Raw genomic sequence first — 16650 nt, forward strand, 5'->3', positions numbered from 1 at the left:
CTTTTGTTGCTGCTCTTCAGACTCTTCACTACTTTCACTGTCTCTTGCCGTCGGTGAGAGCTCAGGAGAACCTATGAGGAAAGAGAGAGAGTCTTCATCCAGAGTACAGGGCACATAATAGTATGGAGACATACTGAAAAAGACCAGAGAGCTTTACCTGGTTTACCCACAGCCTCAGCTGTGTTTTGCAGCTGATTGTCAATTGCACTTGCATTGCAAGAGGGTGCAACATTGTCTGGTTCCCAATCTGACTCTGAATGAGAGCAAGGACAAGAAAAGAAGAAAATGCTACAATCATATCCTTTGTTTCAATGATATATAGGGGTGGTAGCATTACTTATCTTAAAACAACTGTAATTTACTGAAAAATTAATCTAAATACATTAAAATACTTGAATGCATGTCATACGAGTGTTTACTTAATGAATCTAGAGGATATAAGTGTTAAGGTCCCTATGTAGAGTTATTATGACACATTACATTTTGTCCGCAAAACTGGTGTCCTCCTGGAGCAACGCCATGATGTAGATATAAAACAGGCATTAATGTGACCAGCCCATTACTGAGAGGGGTCCTTCCAGAATCAGGAAGGACAGAAGACATCTCTGGAGCAGGTGGACTGCACACAAGATCACTTCTGTCTCAAATATTTTCATAATATTACTATTTCCATGCAGTGTTGGAACTGGTCGTCTTAAGGTAGTCCTTTGGTACAACGCAGTTTAAGCATTGATCTGAATATTTTTATCAATTTACATTGATTGATCATTGAAAATAATGTAAATTGATAAAAATATTCATAACTAATATGCCTTGGGCTTATCTATCTTATCTGTCCAACATTCTCTGTATTAAATAATGACATTCTTTACTTTGTTGCACCGGTGGACACATTTTAGGACTACCACACCAAAAAGGTAATAATATGCTGAATATATGAAGAATTTTCAATTATTCACATATAAGGGAATATAATTATATGTCATTTGACATATATTTTTTGAATTATTCTGTTTTTCACTTTTCACGTCAACCACCCATAGGCAGATGGGCTCAAAATGCCTTACCTTCTTCACTCTCTGGTGTCTGAAGCACCATCTTCCTTGCTCGAGGTGTGGGTTGGGGTGCTGGTTGAGGGGGTGTGCTGGGCGGTGTCTTGTTGGAGTTAATGCTCCTCTGAGGTGTCGGGGGTGCTACGGGAACTATGTCCTCATCCTGCTCTTTAACAGATGGATAGGAGCATTCTGGGAACTCCTCGAGTCCAGGGGAGAGCATTCTGCGGCCAGGTAAGGTTCTCTTACTGGTCGTACTGGCCGAGTCCCAATCTGATGCATCTGTGTCATCGATGCAAGAAGTTGTAGGTCAATGAACAAAATATGACACTGATGTGGTTTAGGTAGTAGGTCAGTTTACACCGGGATAACTACAACACCCGACAATAACACTCAATGGAAATTATGTGGTAAAGGCTGCAACGCTATTCTACTCAATCAAACTGAGGTTGAAACGAGGAACTACAGCTACCAGTGGTAACACTTCATCTTGTCTAATAATCTAGTTCATGTTTACTGACCTGCTTTTTTAGCTTCATTAGGCGTGATGACAAAAACATACAAATAGTAGTAAAGCGAGTGTTGCATGTAGACAATAGCTCTTGAGTGTTTGAAAGTGAAGTTTACATAACATGTACACTACTGGTCAAAGGTTTTAGAACACACCAACTTTTCCAGAATTTAATTGAAAATTATGCAGTTTAATGTCTCAGTGCACTCTGAAATTAATGCACATTTGCAACATTTAAAATTCTTGATTGAGCATGATAGTGTTTTGAAAGCAAAAAAAGATTCAAAATCACATTTTATGTTGGACTAAAAGGACTAAAAAAAGACACAAAATTACCAAAAAAAGACACAAAATTACCAAAAAAAAAAAAGACACCAAAAGACACAAAATGACTAAAAAAAGACACAAAATTACCAAAAAAAGACACAAAATGACTTACAAAGACATGAAAAGAATTCAAAAATGGACAAAATAGCCCAAGACTCCATAGAGTTAAGTTGTTAACCCATTTCTTGTTCCCTGAAAAATGCCTTCTTGTATAATTCTGAAATGTACATTATTTTTCAGTTTTGGTTAAGCTTTCCTTTTTTTATTTACCTCTGGCAGTTCACCACTTACCTTTGTACCCTTTCAAGCTGTTCATTTGACTTGAACTGCTTGAATTTCAATAAAAAACTGGAAAAATTGGGGTGTTCTAAAACTTTTGACCGGTAGTGTATATTGGGTGCTACTCTGTAGATTAGACAATTTTTACAGCAGTGTTTCTGCCTTGTGATCACATAAACAAAACAAGAAAATTAAAACAAAGTGGATTTTATTTTACCTTCAAGATCGTCAACATCCCCAAGACCAAGCTCTTCCATTAAGTCTATCAAAGAAAGACATGCATCGTGTTAGATACAACATTATTCAAATAAAATCTTACATTTTAGATCAAAACTCCAGGTTATTCTGTTTACCTGTCTTTCCTTCATTATCTCCTTCAAGGTTACTCAAAACACGAAGTGGTTCCCATTTTGCCTTGTCAGTCTGACAGAAAGGGAAAACATTGCCATTTTATTCCAATTGATCCTTTTTTCCCCTTCTTTTATGGCATTTAGTTGCTGAACCCACCTCTTTCTGTATAGTATCATCTTCATCAACATGTTCGCCTCCCTTATCACCATTATTGTCATCTCCAACTGCAAGAGACAAGACATGTCTGTCATGTTAGAGACACATTCACTTTTTCCTGTCAAAAACAAAAAACATCTTATGAAGCTGGATGAGTTTGCCACAACATTGTTAAAAGAATTCCCATGCAAATGAGCCCACAGAAACATGATTAATTCGCATGAAGATACACAGTTAGGCAGCAGATGAGCGTTTAGATTTGTCATTCTGGTTTTACTGGGACACGGGTTCAGCATCAGCCAAGAATGCCAATAAGTGCTGCAGTCACTCATCAATATCATTTGAGTCAAAACCTGCTCAAATCAAGCAAGCTAAGAAAAATATGTGGTTCCAAGTTCGGGTAAATGGGGATTTAGGGTAGCAGGCAAGGTGGAGTAATGTATGCTGCATGCATTCTCTGATGGTGATCATGAGGTGGTCAGGCCTCTGGCAGGGTTCACATGCTGTTCTTTAGACCTTTGAGTCAAGACATTCATACCCTCTCCCTGGCTGCTTCTTGGCCTGCCTACATTCCTCCGAGGCTCTATGACTGCCATCCTATTGCTTCCTTCCCCTCTTAAAAAAGAGGGAATATAAAACAAGTCTACAAAAGAAATGTGACATATTGTTGTAAGGGCTGGTTTGATGATGAAAAGAACAATGCATTGCACATTCTACAATTAAGGCTACGTTTACACGAGGACGGTCTGAACAGAAGACGCAAAAGTGGGGCCGCGTCTTCACTTTTTATTCCTCGTTTAGACGAGCATTTTCGGGAGGAAATCTGCGTGCATACGGTGACGCAAAAGTGTGTGAAATTCGATTGTATGCAGCCAGGCGGCATCACTTAAAGCGATAAGAGCATCTTTGGGCATGCAGAAGTTTTCACGCCACGCATTTTCATCAGCTACTCCTTCCACAAAGTTCTCCACCATCCACTAGATCTCCCAGGTCTCGTTCACAGCCGTCTGGCTCGCCTCCGACCAATTGCTGCATCCAAAATGTGATAGAGGTAATTCCAGATCCTTCTCTGTTCACTAATACTATCTGTACATATCCTGTACATTCGGTGGAAAGACTCCTGTAAGTTTATTAGAGCTGCCAGAGCAGCTTGAAGGTCCGACGCATGGAAATAATCCCACATGTTTATTTCCTGTACTGGAGCATGTATGTGACATAAACACGTACGTGACGTGAGCAGATCAGATCAGAGTTTTGCGTCTTGTCAGTGTAGACGGACACGATACGGCGGAGCGTATTTAACTTTTCCACTTTGGAAGGTGGTTTCAGATTTTTGCGTTTTTAAGCCCCAAAAACGCCGTCACCGTCTAAACGAAAGGCACTTCCGATAAAATATTTTGTTGTTTTTACCCGCAAGCGTCCTCGTGTAAACGGGGCCTAAGACTGAAGACAGAAAGCTTGAACCATTACTTACAGACAAAATAATCCATGCATTAATACATTTAAGCATAGTTTTCTATGATACAGTTTACATTAGGTCAGACTGTTTCTGTAGCATGAAATGGTGCCTGGAATGATTTGATTGAAAAAGAAAAATCCAAAGTAATAAATGAAATAGACCTACTTTCTTTAAGCTCTTCTTCAACAGTGGACATCTCTGTTTGACCCTGAGTACACAAGCTTTGTTTCTCTTCATGGGGCGTATTCCGACTTTCAGACTGGGACTGAAAGAGAACAATCAATCTGTAAAATCAAAAAACACATCTGATCCGACAAGGTATTCCAAAATGTGTTTTTACTGTACCTCAGAGTCCCAGGAGTCCTGTTCTTCCTCTCCCTTCTCCAGACCCAACTCGGACATTAAATCTATTTCAGCACATAGAGATTAATTACAATCACATAACTGAAAAGCAATGTTATGTACAAGAGTGATAAAGGATGTCTTGGATAAAAGCAGCAGATGCAAAAAAGAAAAAAAGAAAAAAAAAAAAACTCTTTTAGTCGCCCCTAATTTGATTTGATTTCATTCCATGTCATGGTAATTTAATTTAATTCAAAACATTCTTAATTCATCCCTATTTTTTAACAAACTGTATCACCACATTTAAATTAAATGTATTTAAATTCCTGATAGACAGACAGAACATAAAAATACCAGTGCTTTTGACCATAATTAAATCAAGGAGCAAAAGTGCTTATCATGTGTTTGTTGTCATTAAGTTGTTTAAGGTAGCCTCATTAAACAAGTTGGTGGACGGGACTGTGCTGTTGTCAACTTAGGAAAAGACTTTCTGGACATATTGAGATCACTTATTGGAAATTTTGGTGGATCAACTTACTAGAAAGTACTCGTAGTTTTTGAAGCATGTTGAGGACATTATGAAATGATTCAGGTTTTTTTTTGTTGTTGTGTTTTTTTTTTTTACCTCTTTTCTTATCTTTAGAGACTTCTGTCTCAGGAAATGGTGAAGTGGCATTAAGGGATTCTGCAGTCCGTTCAGGCTGATCATGTTCATCTGAGGCATCTTCTTCCTCTTCTTCCTCCTCCTCATCATCGTCGTCGTCATCATCTTTCTCCTCTTCTTGGTCATTATCATCTTCATCCCCAGTGGAATCTTCTTCCTGTTTAAAAAAAATGTTGTATCATCACGGAACCTGTATATACACAACTTGCAGCTAGAAAATGAGTGTGATGAAAGTGTTGGTGGAGTTCTTCAAAAAGGCCGTACTACATTTCAGCTACACTACAACTAAAAACTACCTGTTGTGTTTCTGTTTTACCTTAACAGGCTCTTCAGTGTTTCTTAGCTCTTGACCTGTCATGCTTATGCTCTCTGCCTCATCAGGGGAGTCTAAATGAACATCATCAATGTCAGTCTGAGGTAACGCTTCATCAGACATGTTCCCGTCTGAATCATGGTGTTGGCCAGCAGCGGAAGGGCTTGTTGGGTCTTCATTGAGGTCTTCTGATGACACTCTTGTCTGAGGAGCGATGGCACTTTTGTTTTCTAGTGGAACATATGCAGTTAATCTAGCCTCCTCCTCGTTGTCATCATCACATACTTTGACCGTGGCGTTGGTAAAATCATACTGCAGCTTTACGTCCTGGCTGTCAGAGTCCTCACTTGTCTCACCCTCTTTGTCATTCTCAACACCCGCCAGATTTTCCACCTCCAGGTTATCCTCTGGGGACTCATCCTTTCCTTCAATAACAGATTGAGGAAAACTTTCACTGACCTCATCTCCCTCTAACTTCTTGTCTATTGGACTAGTGGGCCCTGACTTTGTTGGGGTAGAAAGACACGTCTTCAAAACATCACCACAGGCTGCAACTTCATCGTCCATTGTCAACATTGTCTTCTGATTTTCTGAATGACTTTCCTCTTCATCATCCCAACTACTATCGCTTCCTTTTTCATTCTCAGGGTCTAATTTTTCTTCCATTTGGGATGTCTGTTCAACATCGTTATTATCTAGTATTTGGCTTCCACTTGCTTTTTCATCCTCAGGTGCTGATGACACTACAGGAGAGGGGTTATTTGACTCTTCTCCAACACTTTCTTCATCTTCTTCTTTCAAAGAGTCATCAGAACACCGCTGCTCTCCAGCCTCTGCTTCTTCATTTTCATTATGGTCATTATTTTCAGAAGAAGAATCCCACTCTGATTCATCTACTGTTGCTTTTGATGGTCTGTTTTTGGACTGATGAGTGCTTGCTGAACATAAACCAATAGGAGACACTGGCTCATCCATCACTGGCTGAGGTGTGACACATTTTGGAGATGGCACCACTGGAGTTGAAGAATCCCATGAGGTATCTGGTTGATCTTCCTTTGGCTGAGGTGATGAGCATTTTGAATGCAGTGTTTCTGCTTCTGGTTGTAAATCTGATGCTTGAACATCACTTGTCTGATCGAGCGTCTCATGGCTTACCTCCTCCTCTTTGGGCAGATCAGTGTCACTGTCCTCTAATGAAGAGCCCCATGAAGATCTGCGCTTCTCCCCTTTGAAACCTTCTTGGTTTGCTCCAGCATCAGAGGAACCATCTGTATTTTGAACTTCATCCACATTTCTTCGATTAGCTAGTACTGTGTTGCGTCCAAATCCTCCCGTTTCATTATCCTCTTCATCATCACTGGGATTGCTCAGTGTATCACCACAATCGTGTTTATTACTCCAGGAGTCATCATCCTCCTTTTCCATCTCTCTTTCAAGCTCTTCCTCCTTCACCGCAGAAGGTGAACAAGTTCCTGGGTGATGTCTGGATGGTGAGGGGCCTACGGTTGACAACATGCATTCCTTTCCAAGGCTGTCATCTTCATCGGAAAACTTTGACTCTACCCTAATGGCTGAGACGACACAATCCTCCTCTACATCTAAAGTTGCTGGCATTGCATAATATGTCGTTTCAGCCGGGAAGTCACTTTTTGGAGTCTCTGTTTTGGCATCTTTCTCAGAGGCACCTTCAATACCAGGACTACTTTCATTGGTGAATGAGATTTCAGCGCCAGGTATGTTCTGAGCATCAGCACCTTCGATAATCTTAAGGGCAACAGTATCAGGTTTTTTTTGCACATCTTCAAATTCAGTCGTGTTGGCCTCAGTAGAAGCCACGCATTTGTCATCGTCCTCCTCCTCACGCTCATTCTCTTCTTCAGCCTCTTCCCCATCATCCTCTTCACTTTCCTCATCATCATCTTCATCCTCATCGTCTTCATCCTCCTCTTCTTCTTCTTCGTCATCCTCCTCATCTTCATCCTCATCCTCATCTTCTTCTTCGTCTTCCTCCTCCTCTTCTTCTTCTTCTTCCTCATCTTCTTCCTCCTCAGACTCCTCAGCTTCTGGGCTTCCCTCGTGATGGTCTGATCTTGCTTTACTGCTTGAAGGCTGCTCTGAGTGTTTGCTTATATCCTGCTCATCTGGTTTTTTTTAAGCATTAGGGAAAAAATAGAAGGAGAGAAAGCTGTCATAGAAATGCAATAAGGCAAAGCTTCAACACAAATATTTTACCTTTCTGAAGCTTGGAAGAGGGGTAGAAGTCATCTGGGGTGCTTTGGAAAGGAAGGAAACAGGAAAGGGAACTACTGGGCGCTGTGGTGCTTTTCTGGATGGTGGGAGGGATGGAATTGTCTGGACTCTATTCTCACTCTCTGGCTCAGATTCTGTACCGCTCAAGGATCTGTCAGGCGGTGCAGAAGCTACATGGCAGGGAGGGATAAAAGATTACCACCAAAAAAACACAAACTATGAAGGGACATTAACAAGTGAATAAGGCTTAAAGATTCTCAGTACCTTCTCCCCTTTTAGTTGCAATCATTTTCCTGAGGTTTACCTTCAGTGGTTTCTGAAAGACAGCATATCAAATGAAGGCCAGAACAAAATTGTGAAAAAGCGCCTTTACATTCACAAAAAAACAGCACAAACCTTTTCAATCAAAACCGATTCATCATCGTCTTCTGACGAAGGCCATTCATCTGCAGCACTTTTTGAAACTCTGACGAGGGAAGAAGAATGGTTTAAGCAGGGAATTTAATTTAATTGTTATGTTAACTTGTAGATCAGAAGAAGAAAATTGTGCTCACCGACTTAGAGACTCCGACTGAGAATTGTCCTCAAAATCTGCAACAAAGCATAGGAGTTTATTTTGAGCCTTAATCAACCAATCCATTCTAGAGAAGCACGTTTCATATTTTATGATCAAAACTGTCAAATAAAATCTTGAAAGCATCTAAATCTTAAAAAGCAGAAAATGTATGGTGAACAAAGCACTACAATCTAAGAAACATAAAAAACTGAATTTCCTGAAAACAGGTTGAGTATCCATCCTAACTGTTGATGATCTTTACTGGAACAAAACTGACAACTTTTGACAGATTTTTGCTAACAAAGCTCATCTAATTAAAGCAATACCTCCCCCTGCTTCATTTGCTCCATGCTCTAGATCCAGTCAAGAGGTAATGCATGAGGAATAAATCAAATAATGAAAGTCAATAAAGTATAGACAATATCCTCACACCATTTTCTTCATGATTATGGAATGAAAACTTCTTTCTCTACCATCTTTGTCAGTGGCTGGTCCTCCAAAAGAGAAGCCTGCTTCAACGTCTTGGGAAGGACTGCCCAACAGTGTTTTCTTCTTCTTCTTGCTTGGACCTTGTTGTGATACGGAGGGCCCATCATTCCTCTGGGTACTGTGCTCAATGATCAGGAGGGAACAACTACAAGAGAATCAAGACACTTAAAATGTCATAATCTGTCATAAGCCATAGAAAATGGTTTCCTAATGAACGAACATATGAAATGGGCTTTGGTTGTTTGTAACAGTTTTGTGTTCCACTCACTCACATAAATAACATTAGAAAAACCACTGTACACAAGTGCAAAGAAAAGAAGCACAGCTTACGGATGATGCCCATTCATCACTGCGTAGTCATCAGCTGACCATCCTTTGGTATCCTTTAGTGTGATATCTGCGTTAAACCGCAAAAGCAGCCTCAACATAGAAATTTGTCCATTGCCAGCAGCTATCATTAATGGGGACCTGCAGGTTAAAAATCAATGATAGAAACATGACCAATTGTACACAATTAATTCAGCAACATTACAATTATTGGATGTGTATCACAAATGTGTCATTGTTTAATAATGACCTTTGGCCTTGGTCCTTAAAATTAACATCAGCACCCTCCTTGATAAGTAACTCCGCCATATCAATGTGGTCCTCACGGACTGCCACCGTCAATGGTGTGAATCCCTCCTAAAGATCAGATCACAGTAAACAACCTCATTCACTGGACAGGTGTCATCAGAACAGAAATACCTCATTGTATGCCAAATCTCGAATGTTATAGGCAGCAGAAATATTTTGATATTTAATTTTTTATTAAATATTTTATATGCAACATTTTACTGCAGTCTAAAGCACATATCACTTAATGCATAAGATGTATGTAGGTACATTATAAGCACAAAACTTTCTTCCTGGCCAAAGACTAAGAAATTGTGGAAGACTTACCTTATTTTGTGCATTGATGTTAGCCTCATGCTCCAGCAGCAGGACAGTGGTGGAAATGGATGGGATGTTCGCTGCTAGATGTAAGGCCGTATTGCCATTGATGTCGACCAGGTTAGGATCGGCATGATTCTCCAGCAGTATGTTTACACAGCGTTCATGCTGGCCCTGCACGGCCTAACAGAGTGGAAAATTAACATGAATACAGAGGCTTATTATATGATCATCACAACTGTATTTAGCAATAAATGAAGAATCACTCTGTGGTGGTGCTCATCATCCAGGATTACCTTCATTAAGGCGGATCTATTTTGATTGTCACATAGGTTAAGCTTGGCTTTGCTCTCAACGAGGAATTGTACCACCTCGCCATGTCCACTGGCGCAGGCAATATGAAGTGCAGTCCTGTAATAGTGAAGGAGAGTTTCTCATATGCAAGCATTCTTGTTCTTACTAAAACACTTCAACTGACTTTTACAGGTATTTGTAATATTACTGTGCTAGTTCTTCTACCCAATTAATTGTTTTAAAAGTTTCATTACTTTTTTGAACAGCCAAATATAGAACACCAAAACCAAATAACTTAGGACACTTTGAAAAATATAATAAAAACAGAATGCAATTTGCTTTATCTATGTTTTACACTGTGTCCCAGCTTTATTGGAATCAGGATTGCACTATAAATCAATGATATATCCCAAGCCATTCTGTAAACTGCCTCTAAGTACTATACAAACGCCACTCAGTTACTTCTGACACACAAATTGTGAATGGTAACTAGATCCCAACTTGAAACTTAAGTAGAAAAGAAGCAATGGCGTGTCATGTGCATTATAATTAGTGCTTAAACAGCTGTCAGTTTGCAGTAAAAAATACAAGACCATGTTTTTCCACAACCCAGTTCTACTATGCAAAAAGTATCACATAATATATTAGTCAATATTATACCCTGGAGCTGCTACATTATTTTTATATTCCTAGTATTGCCATTCTATTTTTGAAAAGTGCTTTGTTATTTCCAAAAGCACAACAATCTGCATGGCTGATTTAAATTTGTGAGGGTATGGTCGGGCAGATTTTTTTTCAAATCAACTAATGTGTTAAGAAAGAAATCCTATAACTATTAGTCAAGGGTTTATTGAGGAAAATACTCTAATAAATAAACACTGATGAGAGAGTAAGATGAAATGGCTGGAAAGTAATGTGTTTAAGTATATATAAACACAGATAAAGTAATCATGACATTTTATTAAGCTATTCAGATTGACTGTAGTATAAAGCTATACTGTAGACAGCAATGACAAATACTTTCAAAGACGTGACAAGTGCTTTTATCCCACTTACCTGTTCTCCTTGTCAAGCTGATTGATATCATTCTTTTTAGCAAGCTGCTTCAACTTTGCCAAATCACCAACTGAGGCAGCCTTGTGAACCTTCCCGAGGTCCTTTTCTTTCAGTTCATAGCCAGCAGAAAGCACACTCCCGTTGTCAGGAGTACCGGATGGGGTTTTCCTCTTCTTAGTAAAATTGAATATCTTCTTCATTGTACAGGACTGCACAACATTTCTTTTGCACCCTCACTACCTGCCACTCATCAGGTGTTGGAGGATCACCACAGGCGGCTCTTCCATCCCTGAAAATAAGACGTACAAAGCGGATTAGAAGCCTATAAAAGCGTGCTTACAACACTGCGGTGTTTCTTAATGCAAGACATAACTGAGAATTAAAAATGATTTTTCCCAGACACTGATATAAAGTGGCATAACCTAGCTTCAGTGCATGTGAACGTGATCGATCGCATATGCAGAGTGGTAATAAGCATAACGTTAAGCTAGCGTAGTATCTTATTACTTAATACGTTAAGTAGCAGTCAAAACACAGCTGTCATGCTAACAGCAACGATTCGGCAAAAGCAGCTGCATGCACCCTCATTTTCTTGGCCATACCTTACAACCAGGACGTCTTCTACGTGGTTTAGCACCAAAGCATGTCAGCGTCCCATTAGTAGGATTTTAATGCGATTAGAACCGAACATGTCCGAGTGGGCTAAGGTTGCTCAGTGCTGTTTATATGGCCGTTAGTGAGCGTTATATCTTGTGGCTTGTCACCATGGTAACTGACCGTTACCAAATTGTAAGCTAACGTGACGTTATTTTCAGTTTATCCAATCTGATGTTGATAATTAAAAGAAGTCAGTTTTTTGGTCCTATTATAGAATAAACGCTGCTACATCTGCTACAAAAGAAAATGCTTACATTTTGGCTAGTTTAAAAAAACTATGCGTATATTTTGGATTATTTGTTGCCTAGCAACCTAACGTTAGCTTCAGTTGGCTCCGTGCTGCGCCTCCCACGTCGTCACTTCACAAATGATGCAAACCGCCACATTTAAAAGCGGATTTGAGGCAGACAGGAGCACAGCGGGGGACTGTCCTTGTCGCCACAGGTAAATACAGCCAACTTTAGCAAGACTCGGCTCGGTTTCAAGGATACTTGTGCTGTTCTTCCAACGAGCGAGCAGGAGTCATTAGCCAATGCTAACCTAAGTGAAACAAACTTAACGCGATGCTAATTAGCAAATGCTAAAAAATCAAAGCTGAGGTAGTCGTTGTCGGCTTACCAAGAACGACAACTTTAAGATGAACACACAGGATGTATGCAAGGATATACTAATCTAATTCACGCTTACTAACTTATAGAATTAATAACTCAAAGACCAACCTGTTGCTTATCGGGAGTCAGTCCACTTTCAGAGAGCTAAAGCTAAACTATCGAGGCCCAAAACAACCTTGCTGGCTGTTAGGTTTTCACCGAGCCAATCAGAAATGAGATCGAAGCAAGGGGTGCCCTTTCTGACCAATAGACGGCTTCAGTGTGTGTAAGGTTGGTTTACACGGAGGGATGGTTTGGAGAAGTCTTGTGTAATAGTAAAAAATGACCACTTGATGGTGATATTTGTCTTATTAAATGCAGCATTACCTGCTAAAAAAAAAAACCCTAGGTCCAGTCTATGGTCCAGCGTTTTCTCCTCGTCAAAGTAACACTTCAATTTAGAATATTAATCAACATTGTGACTCAGAAAAGAAAACACAGTAACATTACATATGTAGAATATTTTAATTTAGGTGGTATACTAAATTTGATGTTAAAAATAGGAATCCAGGCAATGCAAGTTTTATTTTTTTCATTCCTTGCTTTTATTTATTTAGTCCCTTGTGTCTCATGTGTCATTGGGATTCTTGAAAGGTGCTATATACATTTGAGTTATTCTTATTCTTATTCTTATTCTTATTCTTATTCAATAATCAGACAGTAAACAGGCTGGGGCTCAAACACTTGTCGTGCAACCCTGGATTGTGGCAGAGGTTTGATTTGTTTGTTTTTTGTTTTTTTTCATGTATTTATTTTTCTCTGTAAGCCTTCCAGTTAGTTGGTTTTCCTAATTGATTTGAGTGTTGCTGGGTGGAGTATGACGGCATGGCAATTACTATTTAGAAATCCTTTTTCTATGTTTTCATGGCATCACATGCAGATGCAACACCAATTTTAGTTGTATTGCCGTTTATATTGTGCATACTGAAAGTACCACATTTAAGCAACAGTAAGTAAATTATATCTCTAAATATGCAGAGGAAGAAATACTTATAAACTGCAATCCAACATGATGTTGGTATATTTTAAACTAGATTGTGCTTAACCACTATGTGGAAAAGAGTGGTTTGTAGTCTTACATTTGCAAGCACTGAGGCATCTAACATTTTTCACGTGCCATGAAATTCAGGCTTTACTGCCAATAAAAGTTTGCCTGCAAAAGCCAAGTCATACTTATTGTGCCTTCCAACAGGGGAACTGAAAACTACGAACATGGTTTTTGTACAAAGATACAAATATTATTTATATATATTTTTTAATGCAAACAGGTGACATAAGCTTCAAGTTAAAGGTTTGCAGAGACATCTTTAGTTGGATTGACAAAAACTCCTCCCCTCTGTTTAAAGTGATGTGCAACATTGCTTATTATTATTTAGTTATGATTTATTTAAGTCATCAAAGTGAATTGCATTATTGCTTTTCACAACTGCTTAAACAAAGCTTCAGTAGATACTTGAACATAATGTTCGTATTTGACATCCAGGAAAGAGATCCAGTCTTATGTCTCTGTCAGCGAATTATCTACTTTTTAAACTGTGATTTTCACATTTTTTCTTCAAACATGAGGCCACAGGGGTATCACTGTTTCCACAAAACCAAATCAATCATTTTAACTTAGGCTACTGTCTTGCCAAAAAGCCCCTTATGATAAATCAAAACAATCCTCTAAGAGCTGTTTTTATTTCCAAGTGAAAATAAGATTTTTATTTTTGTAATTATTTGCTGTTATGGTATCAACAAAATTAAATGTGTGGCATTATACAGACAAATACTCGTTATTAAAATAAGCATGTGGGTGGTTGACGTGACGCTCAATTTTTGTGTTCCCAGTGACAAATATTACTCAAATTTGATAATATTTCATTAAAATTAATGTTTTAATATGCAGTTCATTCTTCTACATCTAATCCATCTGCAAACAATGAGTATCGTTCTTCAACTATGCAAATATTCTGTTTTGAACATGACATTTGTCCACCGGTGCAACTGTACTAGGTAGCATTACTTATCTTAAAACAACTGTAATTTAATGAAAAATTAATCTAAATACATTAAAATACTTGAATGCATGTCATACGAGTGTTTACTTAATGAATCTAGAGGATATAAGTGTTAAGGTTCCTATGTAGAGTTATTATGACACATTAAATTTTGTCCGCAAAACTGGTGTCCTCCTGGAGCAACGGCATTATGTAGATATAAAACAGGCATTAATGTGACCACCCCATTACTGAGAGGGGTCCTTCCAGAATCAGGAAGGACAGAAGACATCTCTGGAGCAGGTGGACTGCACACAAGATCAGTTCTGTCTCAAATATTTTCATAATATTACTATTTCCGTGCAGTGTTGGAACTGGTCGTCTTAAGGTAGTCCTTTGGTACAACGCAGTTTAAGTATTGACCTGAATATTTTTATCAATTTACATTGATTGATAATTGAAAATAATGTAAACCTTAACACTGTTACTCAGGATGAAGAATGTCTCTCATATAGCTAGTCCGCAAACTAGCATTGATTTCGAAAATGTCCACTGGTGAAACGCACTGTCCTATAGTACAACATGAAGTCAGTTTCACTTATTTTTTTCCTTTACTCCTATCATAATGAAAATTAACATAGTGAAAGCAAACATGTAAACAAACATTTTTTGCATTACAAGTTTTATTGAAAAATTAGTTTAAATATGCAAAAGAGATATAATCCGAGTCTAAAAAATGAATGGAGGTTAATGGACGGCCGCATTTGGATGGCCCGTCCTACCTGGCTGACGGGAGCTTCTCTGTCCTGCTTGGGGATTTCTTCTCCTCTGTTGCCCCCCTCACCTGTGGGGTCCCTCAGGGCTCTATACTAGGTCCCATCCTCTTCCTATTATATATTTTACCCCTAGGGGACATCCTAGTCAAACATAACATCTCCTTCCACTGCTTTGCAGAAGATGTCCAGCTATATCTGCCTCTTAATGTTGATGGGCAGGCTGCACTCCAGCCATTGCTTGATTGTCTGGCTGACATCAGATCATGGATGGGTGCAAACTTCCTCAACCTTAACGAGAGCAACTTTTAATGACTAATTTAAGTAGCGTTTTTGCATTTTCTCTTAACCTCAGAATTTGAGGACAACACAACTCAAACCTTCCTTCCCTGTTTTGTTAAAGCTAGTTTGATTTCCATGTTGAAAGTGAGAGGCTGAAATGACCACCAAAGAAAGGTCTAGGAAGTTTAGGGAGAGGCTGAATGAAGATCCTGAGAGGAAAGAGAACTTCCTGAGAGAGAGACGCAGAAAGTAAATTTGACAATGTTTGATAATTAATTTGACTTTGTACACGACATGGGCATACTAGTACTCTGTTGTCCAATGGTGCAACGGAATGTCCTGTGGTGCAACAAATTGAATTGTGAGTGGAAAAGGTATTTTAATGAAAAATGTATGTAAAAAGTGTGGGATAGTACAATAATGTTATCATCACTATGCAGCTATAAGGATGAAATGAAGATTCCTTGGGTTTTATACCAATTATAATGAACGTAACCCAGGCATTTGGGTGAAGTCTCTATGTGTACATCTTACAGTATATAAATAACATAATTCTGAATTTTTTGGGGGTATGTTTGATGTGGAAATATAATTGGGACAAACTAATATGCCTTTGGCTTATCAATCTTATCTGTCCAACGTTCTCTGAATTAAATAATGACATTCTTTATTGTGTTGCACCGGTGGACACATTTTAGGACTACCACACCAAAAAGTGAATAATATGTAAAGAATTAGAAATGGACACATTCAGTTTTGAATTATTCACATATAAGGGAATATAATTATATATCATTTGACATATATTTTTGAATTATTATTTTTTTCACTTTGAATTTGAGTTCACGTCAACCACCCATGTACTGTGGGTGCCAAATTATGTATTTAATGATGTATTTAAACAGTGAGTTAAATAGTGAATGAACACAATTACAGCCCTAACAGGATGAATATAGCAAGATAGCGTTACTGTTGGACATGTCCACCTTTAAAGGTTGTTTAAATAAAGGTTGTGAATTGCAGTCAAGAGCGTAAGCAGAATGTTACATAAAATCCACTCCTGACTGGCCTTGTTCAGGTGTCATACTCTAATTAGAATTATAATGGAACAAAATGGTACAGACCAATGTGATACAGATAATTAAATTGGCACACAGTTCTTTCACTTTGACTGGAGCGCAGCTGCTCAAAACTGCTTTGTGCTACAGCTGAATATGTTATAAAAGCATTATTAGAAATTACAAGTATTCATTGGTGTTGTAAAGTGATATAACATT

At 38.6% G+C, this 16650-nt stretch overlaps 1 protein-coding gene across 2 annotated transcripts in view; it reads right to left on the reverse strand.

Annotated features, from left to right (window-relative positions):
* The window catches only part of si:ch211-272n13.3 (ankyrin repeat domain-containing protein 26), a 35527-nt gene extending 23243 nt beyond the window's left edge, over positions 1 to 12284 (reverse strand). Inside the window, exons 1-22 of one of the 2 annotated variants that reach the window (XM_059334758.1) lie at positions 11635 to 12284; positions 11033 to 11321; positions 9979 to 10093; positions 9692 to 9865; positions 9327 to 9433; positions 9080 to 9217; positions 8734 to 8894; positions 8587 to 8613; positions 8259 to 8295; positions 8101 to 8170; positions 7969 to 8020; positions 7687 to 7874; positions 5103 to 5298; positions 4481 to 4542; positions 4301 to 4400; positions 3215 to 3319; positions 2677 to 2744; positions 2523 to 2592; positions 2387 to 2431; positions 1068 to 1334; positions 158 to 253; positions 1 to 71 (exon numbers count right to left, since the gene is read on the reverse strand). In XM_059334758.1, coding sequence (XP_059190741.1) covers positions 1 to 71; positions 158 to 253; positions 1068 to 1334; positions 2387 to 2431; positions 2523 to 2592; positions 2677 to 2744; positions 3215 to 3319; positions 4301 to 4400; positions 4481 to 4542; positions 5103 to 5298; positions 7687 to 7874; positions 7969 to 8020; positions 8101 to 8170; positions 8259 to 8295; positions 8587 to 8613; positions 8734 to 8894; positions 9080 to 9217; positions 9327 to 9433; positions 9692 to 9865; positions 9979 to 10093; positions 11033 to 11232 — 2349 coding nt within the window. In that variant the 5' untranslated portion in view covers positions 11233 to 11321; positions 11635 to 12284. Of the gene's footprint in view, positions 72 to 157; positions 254 to 1067; positions 1335 to 2386; positions 2432 to 2522; positions 2593 to 2676; positions 2745 to 3214; positions 3320 to 4300; positions 4401 to 4480; positions 4543 to 5102; positions 5299 to 5457; positions 7051 to 7686; positions 7875 to 7968; positions 8021 to 8100; positions 8171 to 8258; positions 8296 to 8586; positions 8614 to 8733; positions 8895 to 9079; positions 9218 to 9326; positions 9434 to 9691; positions 9866 to 9978; positions 10094 to 11032; positions 11322 to 11634 lie in introns of those variants that run through there. The other variant, XM_059334757.1, reaches the window with a different exon arrangement.
* Positions 12285 to 16650: the final 4366 nt, after the last annotated feature.

The sequence above is a fragment of the Centropristis striata genome, chromosome 6 (assembly GCF_030273125.1).
Source record: "Centropristis striata isolate RG_2023a ecotype Rhode Island chromosome 6, C.striata_1.0, whole genome shotgun sequence".
Lineage (NCBI taxonomy): Eukaryota > Metazoa > Chordata > Actinopteri > Perciformes > Serranidae > Centropristis > Centropristis striata.